Source organism: Argiope bruennichi, chromosome 3, assembly GCF_947563725.1.
Source record: "Argiope bruennichi chromosome 3, qqArgBrue1.1, whole genome shotgun sequence".
NCBI classification, from domain to species: Eukaryota; Metazoa; Arthropoda; class Arachnida; order Araneae; family Araneidae; genus Argiope; species Argiope bruennichi.
Window position 1 is genome coordinate 61,377,613 of NC_079153.1, and position 27,036 is coordinate 61,404,648.

Consider the following 27,036-nt stretch of genomic DNA (forward strand, 5'->3'; position numbering starts at 1 on the left):
AAATAGATAAATAATGCAATTTGAATAAAGACAAGACAAATCATTTAACTTATTTTTTTATTTATTTAATTCAATTCAATTTTCATTAATAAAATTATCCATCTACCTTTTTCAATTAATGTTATTCATTTTTAAAACTAATTCTTTAAAAAAAGAAAAAAATACAACTTTACAAAAAAAAAAAAAAGCATGAATTTTTTTTAGAACTGGATAAGCAAGCTTTCTTAGAAGCAGTATTTACCCTATTTTAATGTTATTTCTCTAAAATATATAAATATAGATGCAAATATAAAATACAAATGCAGATCCAAAAAGTATCAACCTTGATGAGATAAAACAGTTTTGAAAAAGCAACTTATATTTTCTAAAAATTACAACCCCCTTATTTGTAGAAAGAAAAATTAAGAATTTAAACATATAATGTTCAATAATGTAGTATTTTAATGGTTTAATTTGAAATATAACTAATGGAGGACTAAACTTTCTGCTAGTATTTCTTTTCAAAACAGAAAATCATTTAATGAAGTACTCTGCTGCTGAAACATAAGGATTATTTAAAACAATCAAATAATATTTAATTATGTATCTTTATGCTCGAAATTCTTGTTTCCACTTCTTTTCTTTAACAAGAAAGGAAACATATTTAGAGTTCTTAACATGTTGATACTGACTTAATCTAGAATTGGGTATTCAATAATGCTAATGATAAATTCACAGCAAACATGATCTTTAATATTCAAAATAAATGCAGATGAAAGAGTATCATTCCAAAAAGTTTAAAATTTAAAAAATAAAACCAGATAAGTAAGAATGGAAGTTTTTTTCCCCTTTTTAACAATAAGATCAGCATATTAAGTCATATCACCTTTAATCTCAGGAACATCAGGTCACTCATTTACACATTTACATGTTACATATTTGTAGTATCTGTCAGCATCAACATGTTAAATTCTTTCTTATATTCTTGAAATAAAAAAGAAATCCAACAATCATCATAAATAAAAAATATATATAATTTCATCAACAGAACAAACATAATAAAAAATTGGAAACACTGACAAACAAACATGAATTTAAACACAAATCTATAAACTTAAGTTGAAAAAAAAGTAAAATTTCAGAAGAAACTATTCTAATCATGAAATTCATCAGTATGACTAGATATAAAAAATGTACAAGAAAAACATTGTACTTTGAAAGCTTAGCGTGAAAAAAGGAGTAGCATAACAGTAAATGAATCTAGAAACAAAAAATAACAAATTCCAATTTTCACACATCAAAGTTATTGAAATTCATCATCTGAACTAAGAAGGGTTGATTTTTCATTGTAATTATGGCTTATAGTTGATATTTGGCGATGTGTAGAATTAGTACTGCGTCGAGGAGCAGGGTTATCTTGAATACTTCCCCAATGGCTGACAGGTGCAGCTGGTGCAGTATACTGAGTATATTGCTGATACTGGGGGTGAAAATTATGTATTGCATCATTCATAATATCTTTAGGATTCATAGTTTCCTAGAAGAAAAAGGAAGATGTTATCAAAATAAAATATATTATTTTATATAATAAAAAAGGAACCATTACATAGATATAACTGAGTGGTAAGAATATATTAGATTTTATAAGTGATTAGTTGATATTGTCAGCATTGCTTGAAATAAATTTATTTGAAAAAATGTTTCATTTTCACTCATCATTTTTTTTATTTGAAAAAAAAAAAAACTATTCAGTTGTTAATCTATATATTTTAGTTTTTATCAACATAAACATCTATTACATAAAAAAGTTTTATAATTATCACACTTCACATCAGCTGATGATAGTTACATGAAATACAAATCTCATGTGGGAAAATAAAAACATATTTTACATTAGATTTTCATAGGATGACAATATGCAAACAAAAATATACATTTTGTAACTCTTTAATTACAGATATGATTTATAAAACACATCTATATAAGAGAACTGGCAGTTAAAGCCTTAAATGCATGTATAAATTCTTTTGAAAATCAATCAAGAAAGACCTTTCAATTCCTCACATTGTTCCTCTCTTCATTATCTGGTAGAATGCTGAACATTTAATAACTTTTTTGTTTTAACCATGTAAAGGAATCATCTTAGCATACACACTGCAGTGAAATAGAAGAAAGGATAAAAGATCATGAAAAAGTATTCAAAGTCTAAAAGGGGGACTTTATTAAAACTAGCTTAACAAGCATTTGTTTTGAGCATATAATTTTTATGATACTGCAGTTTAAAGTTGGAAAATATGTTAGAAAAACTGAATAATTCAGAAGTAGGAGAAAGCCAGATATCCATTCACCTCAGTCTTTTAAAGTGCATTAAAAAATTAAGTTTAAAGATATGAATAGAATGAATTTATTACATACACATTTGTAATTCTTAATGCAAAAAATATATTTATTGTAAAATATTATAATTTAATATAATTATAGTAAAACTTGAAATAACACAAAATCTTATTGTTTATAACTTTCAATACTTTGAACAATTTGGTTTAATAAAATCAAATAATTTAAAATATTTTCATTTTATAGGAATGGCAAAAATAAAATATAATCTTTCATATATAGGGACAGTTTTCAATTATTTAAAATAAACTATTAACTTAATTATCATAAAACTTTCAAAAGCATTCTTTATTCTTCACAGCATTTATGAGGAAATTTTAAAGAAATTCTGCTCAGCAAATTGGATTTCAATGGAAATTGGAATTCAATATTTTCAATTGGAATTCAATATTTTTTTCATATAAAATATTTTTTTAATTTCATTTTTATTAATAAAGATAGGGAAGCATATAATAATGATAAATGGTAATTAAAAGATAAGATTTAGGAATATAAGTTTTGAGAAATCTATATCACTGAACCTACATTACAATACATAAAACAAAAAAAAAAACCTATGCACTTAGCTTTAATGAGTTTCTTCTTTAAACTCTATCATCGTAAATAATTTATGAATGAAATAAAAAATTTTCAACATGAATTTTACTTATGCTTTATTTAAAATCTCACTGATTTTTAAAAAATTTAAATTTCTTAAATGCAAAAATTTATATGCTGTTTGCTTACAAAAAAAGAATTATTTTAATTATTTTTATTAACTTAAATATCAATTGTTTCTACAGTATATAGAACTTATATAATTTTTACATCTACTTTCCCCAAATATATTCATAAATATACCACAAACAGAATTAAATAAATAAAAAAAACATTATTTGCTGAACTTTAGTAACTATGCATATTCAAAGTTATTTATGTTATCTGAAATCATAGACAAAATTTGACTTTTTAAATACTGACAAATATTTTAAATTTTAATATCTATGTTTTTTAATTTCATTTTTAGAAATTATAAAAGTACTATATAATATGTGAATTTTAAATATTGCCATAAAACAAATTTTATGTAAACAGATATATAAGTTTCTGCCATATATATGTCAAATATATGGTCAACATAATTATGAGTACACTGAAGCTACAAATGTCATTTGTGCATATCTTCAATCAAATAAAGTAAAAAGAAGAAACATGATTAATCTTTTTATGAATCTTAATCAAAATATTCTGAGTGTCTTTTGTTCTAAAAAAGGTATCACGTTCATGAAAATAATTGTAATTAGTATATACATATGTGATAAAAATTTGCTCTAATAATAAGAAATAAAACTTGAAATAATTCACATATATGTTTAAAAAATATAATTAATATACATGAAAATATTTCTGGAATCTGTTCTAATTACTCAAAACACAATTTTATGAAAGATTTTTTTTTTTTTTTTTTTTTTTTAACATGCAAGAATTACTTAAAAAAAAAAACATCCCATACAACGACAAAGCGTACATAGATAAACATACAAAGATATTTTTTTTTTAGGATTATATATCAGAAAGAGTCGACTTTTTTCTTAATGGAGGAGATATAATAAACAAATAAAGTAATTATAGTATATTATTGCAAAAAAAAAATATCTAAACTAATCAGTGTATTTAATAGGTATTCAAATATAAAATAAAAATGCCACAGGAATGCCACTTAAAACTGAGGGAAAAAAAGAAATTTCTGTGTTTCCCCTGTATGTATATGCAGTATAAGAATAAGAGTGCTCACTATTCATGTGCTAGATAGAATAACAATACCCTCTAGTTTTTATTAGTAAAAAAAGCAAAGAGAAGTAAGCAAAAAAAAAAAAAAATCCCTATTATCTGAAAAACAATATATTAAATGAATTAAAAAACAACAAATTCTCTTTATTATTGCTTAGAATTTAGCAAGACAAATTCATGATCTTAAGACGGAAAAAAGGTAATGATCACTGTCTCATAGTCACAGAAAATTAAAGACTCAGGTGAAATAAAACATAAATAACATCCTTGTTATCATGATGCATGCTATTTGATGATTACTAAACAAAAGGTTTTTTTTTTCTTTTTTTCTTATCAATTTATATAGCATCAATTTCTGCAAATTCTTTAGTCAGATTTTATATAGGATATTTTGTAACTATCTCATGAAATTGTTCTTTTTTACACATGCCTTTTAAAATATATTTAGTTTCTAATGACAACCATTTTGTTTCATTAATTAAAAAAATATTTAAACTTTACTTTAAAAAATTAAATAAGATATAATAAATGTTTTAATGAGAAAATAGACTAAGTCATTTGTTTTTTTAATTTTATAGGTTTTTTTAGGGGGAAGGGAAAATGTATATATAATTAGAAAATCTTAACTTAATCATATATATATATATATATATATTTACCTTCAAACTGCTTGATATGCTTTGCATGGTAACAGAACGACCTTGAGAGTCGGTAGTACAATCCTGCATATAGACGTGATAAGGGAAAGCATATCGTAAAGCAAGTGCTGCAAAAAACATTTCAATGCAAATCAAGAAATTCTGAATTCCTGCTGAAACAGTACCAGCACTAGCAGTATGATGAATGCTTGCTCGAGTGGCAAAAATTGGTACAATTACTCCAGCCTTTTCAAGAATTGCCAACACAAATCCTAAAAAAATAATACATACAATGTATGACAAGAAACAATAAAACCATTTAATACATTCAAAAGTGCAAAATTCTTAATAAATGGTATGAATTCAACATATTTTAATTTTCTGTTACTTCAATAAAAGGGAAATAATGCATTCTTTTACAATACTAAAAATAAATTTTAAAAATAATATTTTTTGAAAATCACAAAAAGAAGAAATTTGCATTAAATTATTCATAATAGCTTTAGATAGAGAATGATGAAAAGTATTCTTCAATATCAGCAATATTTCACAATGATAATCTCAAATATTACAGTTTAATAAATAAAATGCTTAGTTTAGTCACTATAAAATAATCTGATAATGAAAATATAGATAGTAATAAATAGTTTAATTTCTCAAATAATTTCCTTTAAGATAAATCCTTTATGATATAATTTTTAACAAATTATATCATAAAGGATAGTGTGATACTGATTTTTTAAATAGTGAAAGTTAAAGAGGTTTTAAGAGAAGAATGATCACTATCATCAGCAGGCTGATGACATATAGCCAAGTAAATTAGAAATGATTTCATATGCTTTTACATAAACACAGAAATAAAATATTGAAAAATAAATCTTAATATAAACTTCTAATTTAATTTGAATTAAATTCATTTTGAAATAAATAATAATGTAAAAAATTATTAATCAAAAATACAAAAATCTACAATCCTAGATGAAAATGGACGTTAAAAAGAAAAGTGATAAGAATATTCTATTTATGCTTAAAAAAATAATTATAATAGCAAAAATATGGAAAACTGAATTTGCAAAGATTTTCACAGTTCCAAAATAAGTATATAATGAAAACACAGAAATGAGATCTTGAAAAATAGAAATCGTAAATCTATAAATGCAGTGATGAAGAAGCATGCAATTAAAAATTTTATTATTCACTGCTTGTTTGTTTATCATTGGCTATGAAAGAATTATTCACCTGTTAATAGTTTGAGCTAATTTTCTGTCTTTGGCATTAAATTATTTAAATCATAACACAACAAACATTATTTGAAAAACGAATGAACTATATTGTATATAATTTACTTACATATTAATCTATTAATGTCCCTTTAATTCAAATCATAGATATCAATAATTTTTTTAAGTTGTTTAAAACACCAATAGCAATAAAATTATTAAATTTGAAGAAAAGAATTGTTTAATAAAAAAAATGGATAAAAAATCATTTAAAAAACTTTTTATAAGTATATATTAAAATAGTTTTTAAATATAATAAAATTATAAAAATAACTACTTTTGAATTTCTTGCATTAGCTCAAAAATATATTGAAAGAAAAAATAAGTCATTAAATCAAAATGAAGACATTCTGAATTGGAATTAAGGAAAAGAATGGCTTATGCCATTTGGAAATTGTTCAAGAACATAGAGTTCTTTGACAAGGCAAAAAATGAATAAATAAATTTTTTAAAAAAAGTGGAATACATTTATTAAGCCATAGTAATGAAGCATAACTGCCTTATGAATAACGTAAAAGGTAATAGCCAAAACTTATTTGCAAAATATAGAGTTAGTGAAGAGTCTGGCCAAATTTAAAGGAAATAAAGCAGCAATACTTCTGAATGATGGATATATACCTTGCCAGAATGATAGGAAAATAACGGACTTCACAGTAAGAAATTTCCAAACAGGTTCATAAGGAGACAGAAGTTCATGAGTTGCAAAGTAGAACAATACCAATCCGTAAAGAGCAAGAGTAACACTGATGTTGTAAATAATAGTGATATATAAATATCCACTGTCAGGCCTATAAAAAAAAGAAAATCTTAATAAACATGACTTTTGAAACAAGTATTTCCCAATTAAAAAAAACTCTTAAATATTAGATTACAAAAATGCAGAAACAATTTTCTCACCTCCAATCACCATCTGAATATTTTCCAAGGGGTTGTAAAATGAGAATAATAACTGACATCAGAGGCTTCACTGCACAAAACTGAAGAGTTGCCTAAAAAATAATATAATAAGAAATAAATATTGATTTAAAATATGATAACATTAAAAATTAATTAAAAAATTGAAATAGTACCTGCTTGCAAAAGCGTAAGAAACCAATAGTATATGTCTTTCCTCTCAAGCAGCAAGTACCATACAACCAGCTAGATCTATAAAAACATAAATATCAACACTTAAAAAAAATTAAATAGGTGATGTTTAGATTTGTTTGTAGGTAAAATTACTAGGGCAATTTCATCCAAATTTCACACACATGCTCTCTAGAATATACAATTGCAATTTCTAGTATATATATAATTAGTTCATATTCCTGCCATTAGGGGAGTAAATGGCAATGTGTAATAAGTAATTAACATATTTCTAAAAATGCCTAACAATGATTATTAATATGCACTATTATGTGGAGATAGAATAAATATTACCAATGGGAGAATAGGCAACTTTTACTATATAATATTAACTACAAATTAAACAGTGTGACTGAAAAAGATTTGTGCAACATTAATGCTATCACATGTAAATAAATACTATCATTATGATAAGGTATATATCTTTTCACTCTGCTCAAGAAATTGCACTCTAAACACAATACATTCCAAAGCAAAACATATGACATTCATTTGAAGGTAGGATATATGTTGTCTTCCATGACAGCTAAGTTTGGAACATTACTTTTGTAAATGCAACTCTTAAATATTCTCACAAAACCACAACAACGAGGGTTAGAATGGTGATCAAGGCAATTAAGATGTTAAAAATGCCCTAACAATCACTTTTGTCTTAATTGTACGGATTTGTACTTAAGTGATTGTACGGACATACAATATGTCAGAATGCATTATCTTATATAAAGACAATTTCTCTGTTGAATGAGAGAATGATAAATTTTTGAAGCACCTAGTAAAGCACCAGTAAAGATCAAACCATTATCAAAAAATCAAATTTTCTTCAAAGATGTTCATGAAGGATGAGATGAAGTCACAGCCCAATATCACTTTTGGAGCGCTCAACAGAATTTTGTTAGGGGATTTGTATAATTCAAATACGGCAATTATGTATGTTTTCAATGCTATTCAAATAAATATGACCCCCATCATTCTACAATGCCTGACAGAGCCACTCATGATCTACTCTCAATCTGAATAATGAACATCAAAGAAAATGTTTCATGCTCTTTTATTATCATTAGGGAGCAACTGCTAAGTGGAATATCTAAAATTGATAAAATTTCAAGTCATTCATCATAATTCTTCACACTGTTGTCTATAGCCTGCCTGATTCCCATAATATTGTATGTGCGCTTTTTATTTCCTGCTCTACTATTGCAATTGCAATTTTTTAATTTCATGTGGTCAATCAAGTAGAATCGCAACCTCATATGGGTTTTAAATATAATTCACTGTAAAAGGCATTTTTCAAAGATTTCTAATCATCAGTGGGCCTCTATATAAACCTTTTTACAAGTATAAAAGAAACGTTTCTGTTTTCAATAGTACAAAAACTGAAGAAATTACATGAGATTACATAAAGTCAGTTTCATGACAATGGTTTTTTTTTTTTTTTTTTGTGAAAAATGTTCACTACATCTTTATAAAGGTACAGATATTGCCTACGTTAAGAATTATAAAAATTGCTTGCTTTGCAAAGCTATTTTCTCCCCTAATGGCAAGAATATTAGCCCTCCCCCCCCCTCTTCTTTCAGAAATCAAAACCATGTATTCAAGAGAGCATGTATACAAATTTTGGGTAGAATTTGTCAAATAATTTGTCCCATAGTGAGGTCTAAATATCTCTGGTTTAATTTGGATTACCCTATATATTCAAAATATTTTAATACAGTAATATTTAAAATCAAATGAACCATATAGGACACTTATATTGCATTTACATTTAAAAAAATTATAAAAAATTATATATGTGAACAAAGATTATCTGTACAATCAACTCAAGAAGGTGCACATAATAAGAGGACCTGAATATGGAACAAATCTTATGCCAATAATGAATGAATGAGTTTTGATAAAAACACTAATAATCCAATTGAAACATAACTGTATATAGTGGATGTGAGGTTTAAATTTACTTAATACAATACTGCTTCAGTTTTATACTATAAAAAAATATATATACCTGATTGGTTTTCCACGAATTTCAGACATAATGTTGCCTTCACCACCCAAATATTCATAACATAAGCTGAGAAAGTTATAAATCACAAAAGCTGTAAAAAAAATAGCACTATATTAATAATAAAATTATATTTAATTTATCTGGCACCAAATTGGTAGAGAAAATAAATGCAATTCTATATTAATATGCCATTAATATGATACATTTTAAAACTAAAATAAAATAATTGAACAATTTCTCGGCACTCTGAAACTTTAGCATCTTCACGTTTTTGCTTAAAATTATGATTGTGCATTTTATTTTATTTATTATTATTTATTTATTTTACAATTTAAAGTGAATTATTTTAAACAACAATGTATTATCGAATTTCAATGCACACGTTTTATTAAAGAGGATTATCTGTCATTCCAAATTCTTTATAGTAGAGTTTATACAACATTTAAAAGTAAGCAAAATTCCACAGTTTTTAATATAGAATTAAAAATTCAAGTCCAAAGCCACTTTGGAACACACATTGCAGACCTGTAGGCATCAATTGTAAAAGCTAACTTTTACAACTTCAAAATGAAGAAAAAATTAAAATTAGAAATTGCAATAGATAAAAAATTGCAGAGTCAGTATTTTGTAAAAGCTAATAAAATTTATTAAAAACAAATTCCTATTTGAGATAAAGAAAATTATAGTTAATTTTCAAATTTCAGACAGAAATGATAAAATAAATTAACATTAACATTTTTGTTTACTTATAAAGTTTTAAATACTTTTTCAAGCATAATTTTTACTTACCTTCATACCAGTCCCGGATGCTATCAAAGTATATATAATAGTTATCACGGAAAAACAAAAGACTCAACCATGAGTCAAAAGCATATATTGGGACAATGAATAATATTCTAACTATCCATCGTTGTTCTGAAGGACTTGTATAAAATCGCAAGTGCTTATATATCTATGGAAGAGAAAAATTGAGATATTAATACTGATGGAGGGAAAAAAAAATTACTAAAATTCATAAATACATATAAAGTGCTACGAACCTGATGGCATGTCAAGAAAAGAGCAAACCATACAAATATCCCAGATATCACTTGAGCTCCAGTTGTCTGGAGAAAAGTGGGTGGAACATCAACATCAGTACCATTTACAGTAGAATTATCATCCATAACTACATCTCGTGTCCCATTATCAACTTCTAGAGGCAAAGGTGAAACAGCTGACATGTTCATTAAGTCGGTTACATTTATTTCTCCTAAAATAAAAATATGTGTATAAAACACAATTTTTCAATAATTCTATCAACAATGTTCTACAAAAACCAAACACGGATATTTTACTAGGTATCAATGCACAATTCAGAGGTATTTTAAGAAAATTTAAATTTTAAATGAATGGTTTTATACTATGATTAAAAAGTATTTGAAATGCTTCATTTCAAATAAATCTACAGTAGTAGCTGCAAATTTTTTATCAAACATTTTTACAAGTTCTATAAACATTTGGTAACAATCAAGAATTTATTTTAATTTATTGTCTGAAAGTAAATTTGTTTTTATTGAGATAAGAATTTTTACTCTTTTTTATAAAACTGCACATGTCACTAAGCAAAGAACATACATTAAATTTTGATTTTTGCAATGAAATTTGTGCTACAAAAACATCTGGAATACTGAAAATGCTTTTTAAAGATGTATGTTTATTAAAAACAACAATGATAGGTATAAAAAGAAGATAGAGAATCCATCATCTAGTAAATCATCCACTTTGATTAATGGTCAAGGAATCAGTAAGGTCAGTGAATTGGTCTTGTTATTTGACAGTAAGAGCCATTACTGAACAAGGGACATTTTTTCAAAATAATTCTTTTAAAATGCATTATTACTGGCAATAAAACTTGGATATATGCTTTCAGTACAAAAATAGCTCACCTATCAAATGAAATGAAGCAAGACAAAAAAAGATCCTGTCAAAGTTGCTCAAAACTGAAGGTAATGTTAACTGCTTTTTTAATGCCATTTTGTTGTGTATTGTGAATTCCTGCCAACTGGCCAGACAGGATAGAAAAATTATTATTTGAGTACTCTATGCCATTTGCATGACACAATTAATTGAAAAAGGTCTGAAATGTAACAAAATTCATGGGTTTCTCATAGTGCAATTATTATTCATGAGTTTTAGACCAAATATTTTACAAATATGACTCTACAAGCTCTGCATCATACCATGCATCTTTTTCTTATTTCCATGTTACAAATTGCTTCTTTGTGATCATCCTTTTGGCCATTAATTCAATACAAGAAAATTCACAACAAACTCTAAATAATACACAGCTTTAAAGATGTTTTGAGGATCGGTAAAAATATTGGTAAAGTGCATAGCAGTCATTAAAAAATCATTTCAATTTTATCAATCTTATTGACATATTATTTTTTTTAATTGTAACAGTTTAACAATAGTTCTCTAAATTCCACAAGCATGTGGGAAAATATTGTCAAATTTTTAAAATGCAAAGCTAATTAAACTTTTAGTACATTAAACTTAAATATTAGATTTATTTGCTTTCATAATTTCAATTTGAAGTTATTTCATTCACTATTTTTCATTCATAATAGTTAATGTCTCATATAATACCAATTATTTTGAACAGCAGTTTTATTTTCACTTAACTGAATTCATACTACATGCTAGGAGTGCAAAATAACTGGATATTGATGGCTATTTGAGGCCAATAAAAACATTATCATATGATAAATAGAGAAAGAAATTCATTCAAAAGCATTCATGAAATCTATTTCTTTTCTTTTTTTTTTTTTAATATAAACCTTTTAGCTATAAGTAAAATTCATACTATTTATTACACTAAGTACAAATCAGCATAATCCAGAATGTTTTTTATACTAAATCAGTATTTTCTTTATTATTATTATTAACCAGAAAAAAAGATTAAATGATAATACTAAGTAATTTAGAATATTTGATCACTTCATATTATATATATATATACAAAAGTATTAAAATCAAGTTAATAGGAAAATAAAAAAAAAATTTAAAAAAAAATTAAACTAAATAAAAAAAATATAAAAAAGAATCTGGCCTGAAGACTTTTTCAAGGGTCACCCTCAGGCAGGGATTCAAAGAAAGGGATTTTTTTTGTGAAGGAAATGCAGACAAAAGTCTAATAATGATTCCTCGTGACCCGAAAATCCCATGAAATTAGGCCCAAGAGATATACCATTTTAACAGAAAGGAAAATACAAAACAACAAAATAGAAGGAAATAACCACTACTAAGTAAAAATACAATAACAAAAATAACAATAAAAACAAAAATACCATAAAATAACACTAAAAAGAAAAAACGCTAATATATATATTTTTAATATATTGTCTAAAAAATTTAAAAAGTTTTTAGAATTTCAGATCATTTTTCTGAATTTGCTTTTTTGAGAATTCCATGTTTTTTTGGCGTTTCAGAGATATATTTTCATTTTAATAAATAAATTAAACTATGCAAGAAGTTAATAACGAATTTATCATAGCGCATGGCCCATCGGGTGCTCTAACAAGGGGCACTGTGGATAGCTTCGTGTCAGGAGCAGTCACGGAGAAAAAATTACTGACACAATTGTTTTGTTTAAAAAATCTTAAAAATACAAAAAATATATAAAATTTGTGGAAACGGGAAATGTAAGACATGTCCATTAGCAGATAGGGAACAGATCAATGATGAAAACTCAAAATTACAAATATTCTGTAAAAACAAAAACTTGATTTATCTCCTTAATTGTTCAGAATGTAATTTAAAATATATTGGCCAAACTAGCATTGAGCTTAATTTAAAAATTAACAATCACAGATCCAATATAAAAAACTTCATAAAAAATAGGACCACTGACTTCGAACTGGAGCATTTTTAAAACCATAATTTTAACAATATTAATATCTACATTCTAGAAGACAATATTAACGAATTAAACAAAAGATTAGATCTGGAAAACATTTATATTTGCAACCTGAAGATTTTATTTCCTTATGATCTCAATAGTAAATTAAATGGGTAAGGTTACGCAGATTTAAACAATAATTGCATTTATAACAAATTTACCATATTTAAAAAATTTCTAAATAAAGATAACTATTCTAAAAGATTTAAAAGAAATAAAGGAAAAGGGGGCAATTTTCAAATTATATTTGAGGAATTTCAAAATTACTGCAATCTGGAACACAATAGTGAAAACATTCACAAAATTAGGAAATACATTTTTGGTCTTAGAAATAATAAAATTAAATGGTTTTTAAATAATAAATTCGGGGAATTAGAGTTTAAAAATTCGTACAGAAAATGTATTATTCTAGATCTTATTAAATGTAAGCTTAACATTGGAAAAAACGATTTACTTTTTAATAATAAAAATAATGTTTACAAAGAATTCTGTGTGATTAAATTCTTGGATATTTACTTCAAATATCTAAAATTACTTAAATACATAATAATATATTTTTTCCTTTATCAGATAAAACTGTTTCAATAGTGTTTAGTTACACTTCAACTTTAAAGAAAAAAATTTGTAATTATAATTACTATAGTAAAAATGTAGATAAAATAAATAAAACAGATTGTTACTGTAACAAAGAAAACTATAAATATTTTATAGATGTTGATAAAGGTCATATTATTACAGGTAATTTAAAAATTTTTGAATCCAACTCTTTAAGAGATTTGATGGGAAGAGGAACAAAATTTAGATTAAGAGAAAAAACAAACCTTAACAAAATTTTGATTTCTATTGGTAATGATTTGGATGTTTTTATTGCTAAATTATCTAGAAAATACCATTGGCCTGCGGAAGGTTTCGGAAAATGGAAAGTGAGAATTTTAACGGAAATTAAAATAAAAATGAATACTGATTTTGACAGATCTAAAGAACATGGGATTTATTTTAGTAAAACATTGAAAAATGAAAGAAAAATTTGTTATTACAGTAATAGATAAATCAACAAATAATTTATGTTTAATTTGTAAATATTATTATAAAGAACTTTTAATTAAAGAATATAACTCTAACGCAACTTATATGTTAAAGAACACCGGGAAAAAGAATTAGATAAAAAAAATGCTAGCTTTCACAAAAAAAACCAAAACTAAGACTTGCTCTCTTAACTATCCTTATTTATTCCCAACAGTAAAATTTCATAAAAATCCATTAAAATTCAGATTTGTGACCTGCAGCACTGGCAGTTATAATTACTATACGGGTAAACATTTCTTTAAATACTTAAAAATAATAATGGACAAAATAAAAGATGAAGACACCTTTATTATTTCTAGTAACAAAGAAGTAATGGATTTTCTTAAAGATAACAACATTAATAAACTTAATACTTTTGATTTCGAAAATTTATACACTAATCTACCTCATGAAAAATTAATAAAGGTCTGCACTTTTATATATGATGAATATTTAAATGAAAATATCATTCCTAAAAATAACTGACTTGAGTTATGTAATTTTAATATTACTGAAAATTACGTTTTAAGGGTATTAATTTTTATAAACAAGTTAAGGGCATTCCAATGGGAACAGCTTTCTCAAGTGCTTTAGCTAATATTTTCCTACATTACTATGAGAAAAAAATATTTAAATATAATTTAATAAACTGGTGGAGGTATATTGATGACCTACTTTTGATTAACTTCGACAATACTAATATTGTTACTAATTGCTATCCAAAAGATTTAATTCTAACAGAAACAAATAAAAATCAACTTGAGGCTACCTTTCTGGATTTAAAAATCGAAATTGCTAATGATAAAACAATAGTTGGTATATACGATAAAAGGGATGAATTCAACTTTAAAATAATAAAACTATGTAACTACCATTCTAAACACTAAAATTTTCAAAAATCTTATTTTCTCACAAGTTAACAGGATCAAAAGGGTTTGCAATAATAAAAATTCCTATATTGAAGCATCAAACAACCTCATTAAAAATTTAAATAAAAATGAATTTCCTAGGAATTACTGTAATGTCAATTTTTTAATTAAACAAGGTATGGTTTGGGATTTATCCTTTGGCTTAAATAAAAATAGAACTTTCCTTGCATATTAGATCACTCAATAGATGGTGCTGGGAGCCTACAATTTTATACCTAAATTACTGTTAGCTTTGTGTTTTTAAAAAGCGGGAATCACAATCGATAACTTAACATTTCCTTGACTGCTGATGGTATGTTATTACCTTTTTGTTTTTTCTTGTGTTATTTTATGGTATTTTTGTTTTTATTGTTATTGTATTTTTACTTAGTAGTGGTTATTTCCTTCTAATTTGTTGCTTCGTATTTTCCTTTCTGTTAAAATGGTATATCTCTTAGGCCTAATTTCAAGGGATTTTTGGGTTACGAGGAATCATTATTAGACTTTTGTCTGCATTTCCTTCACAGAAAAAAATCCCTTTCTTTGAATCCCTGCCTGAGGGTGACCCTTGAAAAAGTCTTCAGGCCGGATTCTTTTTTTATTTGGTTTAATTTTTATTTAGTTTTTTATTTTCCTATTAACTTGATTTTAATACTTTTGTATCAATTCATCTGTGTTTTAGAAGTAGCTGCAGTTGCACTCTCTAAATACTATGAAGTTTTTTTGTTTTTTTTTTTTCCCTGTTCCTTTTTTGGATTTAGTTTGAATAGGAAATAATTTTTAGTTTCGTTTTCAAACTATTTCTTACTTTAGATTGGTTACTATATATATATATATATATATATATATATATATATATATATATACACTGATTTAATGCTTCTGTATTTTTAAAATTATATTTTTTTGTAATCAAACATAACTTCCGAGTTAAGCAGGCATTTGATCTCATGATTCTCAAAGTCCAGTTTCAGTAACTTTAATTCCCCAATGTTAAATTAGAATATCGCATGAAAATTCTGCACCTCAAATAAATTACTCGTAAGTAACCTATATGAAGCTATAAGCTCTAAATGTGTTCCCATATTCTCACTTCCAGCTATCTGGCTAGCTTTGTCGAGTGCATTGCTTTAATACCAGTCATTCAACAAAGAGTATTTAAATACAGCTAAGAAGTTAATCATTTCCTTACTCACGAAGATAAAGCTATCACTTAAGTACTTTTTTCCCATTCTTTTATCAGAAGTTATATTAAAAAAACAGAAAATCAAGATAGCATTTCTCTACAGGTATAACTAATGACTACTGAGCTCTAATGATATTGTATACTAAAGAATGAAATACAACAATTTTTCATAATATTTTTAATATCTAAGTAGGCAGAAAAGATACCATTTCCTGTATAATATTTTTTTTAGAAACAGATAATATTTTAAGAATTTAATTTTATTTCTTCTTCATTGATTATAGAGTGGCTTGTGTAATTTGCCAAAGCTTCAGATGCAATTGTAATATAGATTTCAGTAATTAATAAGACAATCTTGCTTTTAAAAAATACCTTTCTCTAATATTTCATAATGTTATATGTTAGTTTAAAGATGGGAAAAGGTGATTTTTCCTTCTATCTTAATATTATATTACTTGAAATGGCAGCAAATGAATAAATCGTAAAATAAATATTTTCTGAAAGGTATTATCTATAACACTACATTGATTTACATTTAGTTTTATTTATTTACTACACATAATATGAAATATAAGATTTTTACATGAAATTATTTTAACTTGATAGCTGTTCTCAACAAATCACTTTAATCAAATTAGATTTATACAATTTTATATAACACCTGGATCATTCAATTAATAATTGGATTTAAGATTTTAAGAGGTAAAGGAGGATATACTATTTAAAATCACCCATGCATTTCACACTAAACAAATAGTTAAAACCAAAATATGTCTATGCTATACACAAATGCATTAACAAACTACATATATTATATAGCTTCAAAGCATGAGAATCATAATACTGACACTAGTTACTCCATTTTATTTTTGTATCTGCAAGACAAAACTCTTAGTATAAAATTTACATATCAATATATTACATTGATGACAGTCAGATAGGAAAAGAAATGATGATTCTTATTTATCATGGATGCAATAATTAAATTATGAATGATAATAATTTAGAAATATCAAACTAAGAAGAAATGCAATTTTTAAGAAAATAACTCCACTTAGATAAAGTAAAAATACTCTAAATGGAAATGATTCAATACACTGTATTATAAGAGATGTAACTAGTTAAAAAATGTTATGTAGTTCTACTTCAACAATGTCAATAAACTTAAGTAAACAGAAAAGTATGTGGATTTCATTCAAAAGAAAAAGGAGTATGATGAAAAATATGGTAATTATTAATGAAGTTTTAACAAATTACAAGTAATTGAAATTTCAATGACATAATAATATATATCAGCTTATAAAAAGGATTATATCAAAAAAAAAGTTTGCATAGTATAATGAGAAACAAAAATATAAATTTCATTTCGTTAAAATAAAAAGAAAAAAATTGTGACAGAATAATGTTTAAAATAGCTATGTTTTAACCTAGAATAAATGAATATTTCATTCCAAAATAAGATTTACAATAAAATATGAGATTCATTACAAAAAAATCAACAGGTTCCAAAGTAAGTATGAGAAATTTCCATTCTTCCAACAACCATAACGTTAAAATAATTTTATGTGCAGTCATTTGAAGCCGCATATTTACACTCAAACAAAGGTAATAATAAAAAGCTGAATGACTTATGAAATGTTCAATTTAATCCATTGAATCATTTACAACTCAAAGTAAAAGTGTAACTAAAATATTCAGTTCCGGTAACGTAAAAAATGTCAATCTTTTCATTTTAATTACCAACACACTTATAATAAAGAAAACAGAAAAAAGTATGAGGCAATAGGAAATTGTTCAGATATTATTCTAAGTGTGAAGAACATTAGAAGAAATAGAAATACAATATTAATGTAAATTAACCGATTTTTTTCTCACCCATGATAAAAGCCCGACTCCAGATGTTCTTAATAGGCGGCACATCTAAGACATGAAGACAATCGGAAATAATGCAAATATCTTACAAATGTATGCTAGATGTCACGCCTTATAAAAAAATGTGTCAAACTTTTATTTTACAGCCACTCTTGACACTTTTTTACGTCATTGTACAAGACATAACAAACAATCGCTCTGATAAATCATGACGTCAAAATTGTATTATAATTATTGCCAGATTCGGAAACGAGAAAGATTCGTGAAAACATGGCAGTTGAAAAGGTCAATAATTTCGTCTTAACAATTCTTTGATAATTTGTTTGTAAAACAAAAAACACTTTTTTAGTTTTCCAAAAAATATAATATAATATATATATTTTAAAAGTAAGTTCCCTTTATTTAATCTTTTGTTGGATTATAATGTTAAACATGTGCGAACACAGCCGATCTGCAGGGAAATCGAAACTAAGTGAAAATGACGTCCGCTCTCTTTTCTGGAGTGAAACATGCACAAATATATGCCAAATATCGACCGTTCCCGCCAAATGATTTAGTTAAATCAATTATAACATGTCTTAAGAAAAGAGTATATCATTTATATATATTCAAAGTTGATATTAAATTTTATATATTACTTCAGTTTCAACCACGTGATTGCTTATAAGCACTATTTTCATTTGGTTATATAGTTCTAGAGCACATTATAATTTCTATATTGATATGGCAGGGAAATGTCAATGTTGACATTATAAGAAAAAATATTGCAATTCATGTATAATTGTTCAAATTATTGGAATTCTTTCTTTTAAAAATAATTTTACTGTTCCGTAAAGTAAAATGTAATTATGTCTAGGGAGAGATATTATGCATAATAATTTTAATTCTTAACAGTGATTTATTTAAATTTAATTTTGATGACTGGTCATTCATAGGATCAAATTTCAAAATGAACAATTTCACTCCTATTAGAACTTCGCCAACGTAAAATTTAAACTTGAAACTGCTTGCTTATATATGATTTTAATCAAAATTAAATTTGTGTTCTTATTTAGTGTGACCCACCATTTAAACAAGCTGTTGATGTTGGTTGTGGCAGTGGGCAAAGTACTGTTGTATTATCCCCATATTTTGAAACTGTTCTAGGTCTAGACATCAGTGAAGCACAGATAGAATGTGCCAAGCAATTTAATTCAGCAAAAAATGTTGAATACAAGTAAAGATTTTTCTTTCTTTTTTTTTTTTTTTTTTTTTGTAGTAAACGATAGGCAAATATGTATTTTTGAATTCTATAAAACAGTCGATTCTCCTTCCTTTCTATAATAACTTTTCCAATATCATTACTAAAGAAAGATATTCAGATATTAACAATTCTCATTTTGAATCTTTTAGGAATAAATACATCATTTGTTATAAATGAAATCTTTTAATAAATTATTCTCTAATGAGCTATATAAACTTAATTATTACGAAGAAGTTGCTCCAAATTATAACCACAGAATTTTGTGAAAAAAAATTCTAATGATGTTATTACAATTTCTAATGAATTGATTACAATAATATTTTTCCATTCTACTGTCAATTAATTAATATGCAGAAGTATATCTATAAATTTAGTCTTTTGAAGAAGCATAAATAATATGAAATAAAAATTTCAAGAAAGAGCATTGAAAAGATTGCAAATAACCGAGGCTTAGGTATTGATATTTAGGAAATAAAAATTGCCCTTTTCTTTTGAGGATTTTCCACTTCAGAAGTATAAAATATAATTCTTATCAATGTTTTATTGTCAACAGATGTTTTCTTTCTTTTTTTTTTTTTTTTTTTTTTTTTTTTTTAGACTCTGGAAAACTTAAGTTGCTGTAATTTATTTTCACAGAATTTTGAGACAAGATTTTTAATGAAGCTATTCTTTTTAGTGAATTTCATGATTTAAAATATATGTGATGAAATTTATTTTCTTATTTAGTAATAATTTTATTCAATATAAATACAAACATTTTTCATGTTAATTTTGAATCATTATTTTTACTTATATAAAAAAAGTAATTTCTGCTTTATTTTTTTCTTTGACTTTTTTAAAAAATAGCAAATTCAATCAGCTACAATTAATATTTCACTTCCTTTTTGAAATATATTGATAGCAAGCCTACAAAAACGTAAAGTCACAAATTTTGAATTTGACAGAATCCTTAAAAATTTGTTTCAGAAATCTGAGAGTGTCCCCTCCCCTGTTGATTATGCTGTTGAAATGTTTAACAACTAATTTTATACTTGCATTGTTCTGAGTGATCTAAGTTTCATTATTACAATAAAATTAAAATCATTTCAAAAATATTGACATAAAGCATGCAAGTGTGATTATCATATAATGCGCATTCAATTTGTATTTGTGTTATAAACATATGTATTAAATTACTAATTAATTATTTTTTAGAGTAACAGCAAAAGAAAGTCAATTACCAGTAACATCATGTTCAGTAGACTTAGTGACATTTTCCCAATCTTTGCATTGGTTTAAAGAAGGAGAGATTTTCCCAGAAGTTGAAAGAATTCTCCAACCAAATGGAGTTGTTGCCGCTTATGGTTATTGGATACCTATTCCAAAATTAAATGATAAAGACAAAAATATGGAGATTAATCAATTGATAACACAAGTAATACTATTTTCCTATAATATTATTTATTTAGTAAATTTTTATTGTTAAAGTTCAATATAAAAATATTTTTCATCTGAAGATTTAAAGTAAGGATCTTAATGAAAATTGGATATGAACTTAGAAACTTAGTAATCTCATTATATTATGTTGTCTAAATTTTTATAAGATTAAATTTTTTTTTTATTTATTTATTTTATACTAACTAGGAAATAGTTATTATCAAAACATGCATAAATTTCTAAAAAATACATTTTTTAGAATTATGGCTGTTGATGTGCAAACAAAGTAATTCAAAAATACAATACCAATATAAAGTGCTTTTTTAAACCAAATTTTCAGATTTTTATCCAATTTTGGATTGTTTCCAATGCCATAGGAAATCTATTTATATGAATGAAATAATTCAAAAATACAAATAGCTATTTAAAATAAAATTAGAATAGATTTATCTATAGAGTTTTAGATATCTATCAAATAACAGACACGATCCATCAAAAATGTTAATTATTTGACAGACTATATATCTGTGAATATATAAAAAAGAGAATTTAAAAAAACAAGCTTCTCATGCACATTGCAGATATTGTCAAATTTTGGAAACAGTCAACTGAAGAAAAAATAATTAAATCTCTTCTCCACTATACTGTTATACACATAATCGCCATACATTATTAATATACATGAAAGTTGAGAATAGGACAATCCTATTGGTTTTCTCCCTTTATTTTATTAATTTATTTATTTTTCAAAATATGAATTAAATCACTAGTTTTTGTTGAATATATAATATCTAAAAGTATTAATGAAATTTAATCAGTTTATTAATAATTCAAAATTTGGTATGGATATAAACTTAAAATGTTAAACTCTGTACTATATTTTATCTATATAGCTTTTTATGGGTTTTTTTTTTTTTTTTTTTGGCACTTTTACATGTTCTTAGACAGATTTCCTGTGAAAATGGATATTGTTTAAAATTTTATAGAAATCTACAAATATGGTGTAAGGACCAAATTTCATTCTGTAGTTCAAAGATATTTTTGAGTTATTTTGTTCAGAGACAGACATAATAATAAAAGCAGGTTTTTTCCGATTCATAGAACTCTAAAAATGGATAATTATCAAAATTGTGTTTGGATTTTAGAAGATTTTGATTTTTCTCCTTTTATATTTTGTATATGAGAAAGTAAAAATTAATACAATTATTTTCATTAATGCAAAGAAATAATTTTCAATCATATCCAAAATTAGTGATAATCACTTTGTATCAATTTTGAAACAGATCATTATAGACAAAATATTTTTTATCAGGTGGTTGCATAGATGCGTCAAGTACCTTTGAGGAAAGCCTAAACTTTGACTTTGACCTTGTTCTTTTTATATTATATTTTCAAAATAAACATACCTTTTATAAAATGTGAAGTCTCCTCCCCCCCCCACCCCCATGTCCACATAAATCTAAACCTTGTTTGTATAGACTATGCTATTATTTCATTTCAACACCCTGAATCTACAGATTTACTTTTGTTAAATCTGCCCATTAAGGATCACCCAGAATTCTTTTGAGTTTTGTTAATATGTATTTATTAGATTATCCATTTATAGCATTATCCTTTCCAGTTTCCCATTACTAACTTTTAGTATCTTTAAAAAAACTCTTATATTATTTATTCATTTCTGGTCACTTTTAACAACCAACTAGTTTGCTAAATCGTTGTATGAAAAAAAAAATGCTAAGTTGGATTTTAATTGCTTATTTGGCAAAGAATTTTTTAAATTTTAGATTTAATAAACATGTGACTCTATTTTATAAGCCTTCCTTTTACCCTATTTATTGTGTTATGCACTCATCATATTTTTTCAATCATTTTATTTATAATCTGAAATTTAATACGAAAGGGGAAATGATTAACTCTATCTAATAATAACTTTCTTACTGAGTCAAAGCATGTTTATAAAATATATAAGGATAATAGGTAAAATCATTCAGGATCAGATATTTTTATAAGTAACATAAAAATGTTTTATAATACTTGTAATTTTCTTTATGAGCATTTCTGTTTAGTGATTCATTAAAATAATTTAATGCTATACAATCACAGCTTGAATATATCTTCTATACACACTTAAGCAACTGCAAGTTTTAGAGCCCCTTTTCTCTCATCAACTTTCAAAATTAGATATTGTTCATTGATTTTAATTTAATTTCTTTTTAAGCAGTGTCAAGTAGCACAGTTCAACAAATTTTAAAAAAAGAAGGAAAGAAAGAAACTGAACAATTAATAGTGGATTACTTTCAAAAGTATTGATTTCAGTTTATCATATACAGAAAAAGAAATGTGCAATTAATTTTTAAAAAGTAATATTATACTAAATAGTTTTAAAAAATTATAATTGCTTTTCAACATAATCTAAATAATATTTAGTTATAGCATCAAGGGTTTTTATAAAATAACATAATTTAAAACTTACAGCTGGTAATTCAGAATGCTCCAAGAATATTATCCAAAAATCTAAACAATGCTTGGTTTTAATTTCAATTAAATTCAAATGAATGCCTTTTACAATTAGATTGACATACAAAATAAAATTCATAAAATACCTCAAAACCAAAATCCTGGGGCCCCAAAATTGACAAACATGTAGGTATTGCCTATTTAATAATCTATCATGTACTATTTGTTATAAGAAAGTAAAACTTAGAATCTGATAATCTATTCATCCTTTACATTATATCATATTACTGAAAATAATAGAAATGTTTATAAAAATAGAAGCAATATTAAAGTTTCATTATTACTTCTTTTGAGATTACATTGTATCTACACTTTCCATAAAACTGAATCAAAAAATTGTATTAAAATCAGGCCTTTAAAACAAATCTTACTCAGTATGAAAAAATAAGCCAAATCTTCATATCTTGGTTATCAACAATAGAAATAAGACTCTAGATGAAATATTTCTAGTAATAATAAAAAGATTTGAATTTCATACAGCAACTAAAGATATTTTTTATAGATATACCTGATTTTTTTTAATTACATAAAAATTTTATAAAAACAAAATTGATATCATAGAAAAGATAATTTTTTTTTGAATTTGCAAATAATATTTAAAAAAAAAAAACCATTCTTGTCCTAAATCTTTGAAAATTATCAAAGGAGAAAAAAGCCAAAGTTTGCTTAGTTTTTTTTAAATATTAATTTTAAAGTTCAAATATACATATTTTTACTTGTAAGATATTCCATAATTTTTAAGTATTCAGATATTCAGTTTTGTTATTTGTACAGATTAAAATTACATATTTGATTTGGTAAGAATGTGTTTGTGTTATTCCTGTACAGTATTTACATGAAGACAAACTTGGCTATTATTGGGATAAAGAACGATATATTGTTCAAAGCCATTATTCCAAGATAGATTTGCCATTTAAAAATACTCAAAGGTAATTATTCATTTTTTATTAAGTGTGTGTATAATTATTTTTGCTATTACATTTAAATAATGATTTTTAAAAAAATTTCCTAATATTCCATTTAGAGATTTCTTTTTGGCAATTTATAAATTGATAAAACACCAAAGCTTCTTAAGCTGTATGCTTTGCCCTCAATTTAAATTTCACAGAAATATATGGGGCTTAAATTCACAAAATTCTTCAAAATTATGATCAAGAAAAGTTCAGAAATCTATTTAAAATACTTCATGAAAAATGCATCAAAGAATTGTTTTAAATTTAATATATTTCTGTTTAATTTTATCCAAGAAAACTTTTACTAAAGTTTCAAAAGACACCTTTTAAATTTAGTTAATTTTTACTTTTTATAGCTCTTTTCTAATTTTAAGACTCTTCATATAATAATGGTTAAATTAGTTTAGCAATATAATTTTCCTTTACCTCTTCTTAAACCTAGAAGTATGTTCATAGTCAACCTATTTTTTCATAAAATGCTGTTTGACATCTTAAGTTTCATGTGTATATGTTTTAAATAAATTTAAATAATTCTACATATAATTGCCAATTTTCTTTGGGTGCACTATTTCAATTGTAATAAAAAATAAGGGAAACTCAGTGTAATTTTTATAAACAGTTTACAATTGTTGCATTTTTTAAGCAATGTTTAGTTCTAAGAATAATTGCATAGTACAAGTTTTGTTTTCCATATCTAGAATTCATTTTGCAGCAAATTCAATTTAAATATATATTCACAAAAAATTTGAAAAACATTGTTGAAATTTGCATTTTAAGAATGTAAGTAGTAAAATACTAATAATTATTTATTCCAAGAATGTCCAATATCTCAAAAATCAAGTTATATGAAATAACATAAAAGCAGATACATGCAAAATTCACAGTTTTTAAGTGACGATGAGTTGAATTATTTTTCAAAAGGGATCGCAGAATCTTTAGGAATCATGTTTAAATAGAATATATATATATATTAACTGATGAATGGACATTGCCATTGCTTTCAGTTATTTGTAGTCAAATGCAAAGATGCCAAAAGACATCTTTTAATCAAAATAAATAGGTGCAAATTTATTCTTAAATTGGTATTAATAAATCATTTGTTATTTACTAATTATGATATAATAAGTAGAACAAAATTTTTATAATTATCTTATGACTCATAACCGTCAATGGTATGGATTTTAAAGTACTTCGTTTTGCTTTTAGTAATTATTCCCACAACTTTTCTATTGTTTATTTTGAAGAAGTAAATATGATAACATTAAAAAATATATTGAAATGAATTTATAATGATTTTTTTTTAAAAAACCCATAATGATTATTTTCATAATTTTACCACTTTTACAGTATACTATTTGAAATAATAAAATGCTAAATTTATCAAAACACATACTGTAGAAATTAAACATAGATCCCATTTATTTTGTATAATTTCCTTGAAAAGGTGCATATATAATATGAGTATGAAAACTAATCCTATATTAAATAAAGCCATGCAAATGACTTATTTTTGTTACTTTTTAATCACAAATCAATAAAAGATAGTTGCAAATTAACCACTAAGATATTTGAAAAGATTGACACTATTTTTAAATATTTCTAACAATTAACAAATAGAAAATTCAATATACATTTAAAGGGTTTTCTTTTGTTTAGAAACATAGTTTAATTTCATAATTAATAAATTAGCATGCATGTAAAATTTTTGCAAATTTGAGTATGAAATCATACTTTAGATAGAAATACTATTAATCTACGTTTTTTTTTTTTTTTTAATTTTAAAAATCAAGTTGTATTAAGTGATTTTCTTTGAATGCCAAAATAAATAAAGCTTATCGACAGCTTCAAATGTTAATTAAGAATTTAATTGATAACAGACAATTGTTTTTTACAGGTTAAATTTTGAACAAAAATCTGTCAGTACCCTCCAAGATTATATAGGATATCTCAGTTCTTGGAGTTCTTATCAAAAATTATTAAAGGAAAATCCAGTAATCGCTAAACAACTATTAGATGAGATTGAAAAAAAGTAAGTATTTAGCATTTTAAAAGTATTTGTTTTAGAAATGTCATTGAATTCTCGTTTACTTAAAACAATCACCAAGAATTTAACAAAATTGGTTTTTTTTATTGGATTGTTTACAAAAATACACATCCTCTAAAAAAACCATTCAGTTTTCATATAAAAAATCTTTCTATGGGACACAAATGATATATTTCAGTATTATGAAGCTAATATAAATTTTTGAAAAAAAGTTTTAAATTTGTATGAGATGTAAGGATTAATATTCCTTGTATTTCATCTGAGTGGGAATATATTTTTATTATTATTAGTGAAAATAACTATACAAAAATCGAAATGAATCATCATTTTATTCCTTTCATCCAAATGATTTACAGATATTTCTTTGCATTTTAAAAGAATATATTTTTTTACGATGTCACTGCCCTGCATATAAATATTTACATATTAAGAAAAAGACTTTATACAATATTTATAAGTATTATTCTTTCATCTTTAAAATGATCTCTTAGAATAATTTTTTTGTTTGTTTCAGAATCATTAAAATTCTAGGAGAAGAAAAGCCTACTTTAAATTTGTGTACCGATTTTTTTATGATAATAGGTCATAGATAGCCACTTACATTGATGATATTCAGAAATTACAGCCTCTAGATGATGACTGTATTTTTAGTATTTTGCAATTTAAAACTTATTTTTTGAATATTAATAAATTGACAT

The 27,036-nt window shown here is 24.8% G+C and overlaps 2 protein-coding genes across 2 annotated transcripts; one reads left to right on the top strand and one right to left on the bottom strand.

The window, feature by feature from the left end:
• Positions 1–233: 233 nt before the first annotated feature.
• On the bottom strand, positions 234–18,367 carry LOC129963027 (transmembrane protein 184B-like). The gene is made up of 9 exons (XM_056077033.1): positions 18,169–18,367; positions 10,232–10,443; positions 9,981–10,143; positions 9,192–9,282; positions 7,135–7,210; positions 6,962–7,053; positions 6,683–6,852; positions 4,806–5,056; positions 234–1,516 (listed from the first exon to the last, which is right to left on the bottom strand). The coding sequence occupies exons 1-9, from the start codon at positions 18,170–18,172 to the stop codon at positions 1,283–1,285; spliced, it is 1,293 nt and encodes a 430-aa protein (XP_055933008.1). The 5' UTR covers positions 18,173–18,367; the 3' UTR covers positions 234–1,282.
• Positions 18,368–18,615: 248 nt separating this feature from the next.
• Positions 18,616–26,974, top strand: LOC129963029 (putative methyltransferase DDB_G0268948). The gene is made up of 6 exons (XM_056077037.1): positions 18,616–18,754; positions 19,221–19,381; positions 20,603–20,822; positions 24,170–24,270; positions 26,189–26,323; positions 26,853–26,974. The coding sequence occupies exons 1-6, from the start codon at positions 18,644–18,646 to the stop codon at positions 26,929–26,931; spliced, it is 807 nt and encodes a 268-aa protein (XP_055933012.1). The 5' UTR covers positions 18,616–18,643; the 3' UTR covers positions 26,932–26,974.
• Positions 26,975–27,036: the final 62 nt, after the last annotated feature.

Bases quoted from the DNA above. Each gene is read 5' to 3' on its own strand.
- LOC129963027 (XM_056077033.1), bottom strand. The intron at 6,853-6,961 runs GTGAGAAAATTG...TTTTTTTTATAG, and splicing joins TATTCAGATGGTGATTGGAG to GCCTGACAGTGGATATTTAT. The intron at 5,057-6,682 runs GTATATATCCAT...TTATTTTTTTAG, and splicing joins TTTCCTATCATTCTGGCAAG to GATTTGTGTTGGCAATTCTT.
- LOC129963029 (XM_056077037.1), top strand. From the start codon at position 18,644: ATGACGTCCGCTCTCTTTTCTGGAGTGAAACATGCACAAATATATGCC. The intron at 24,271-26,188 runs GTAATTATTCAT...TGTTTTTTACAG, and splicing joins CCATTTAAAAATACTCAAAG to GTTAAATTTTGAACAAAAAT. The intron at 26,324-26,852 runs GTAAGTATTTAG...TGTTTGTTTCAG, and splicing joins TTAGATGAGATTGAAAAAAA to AATCATTAAAATTCTAGGAG.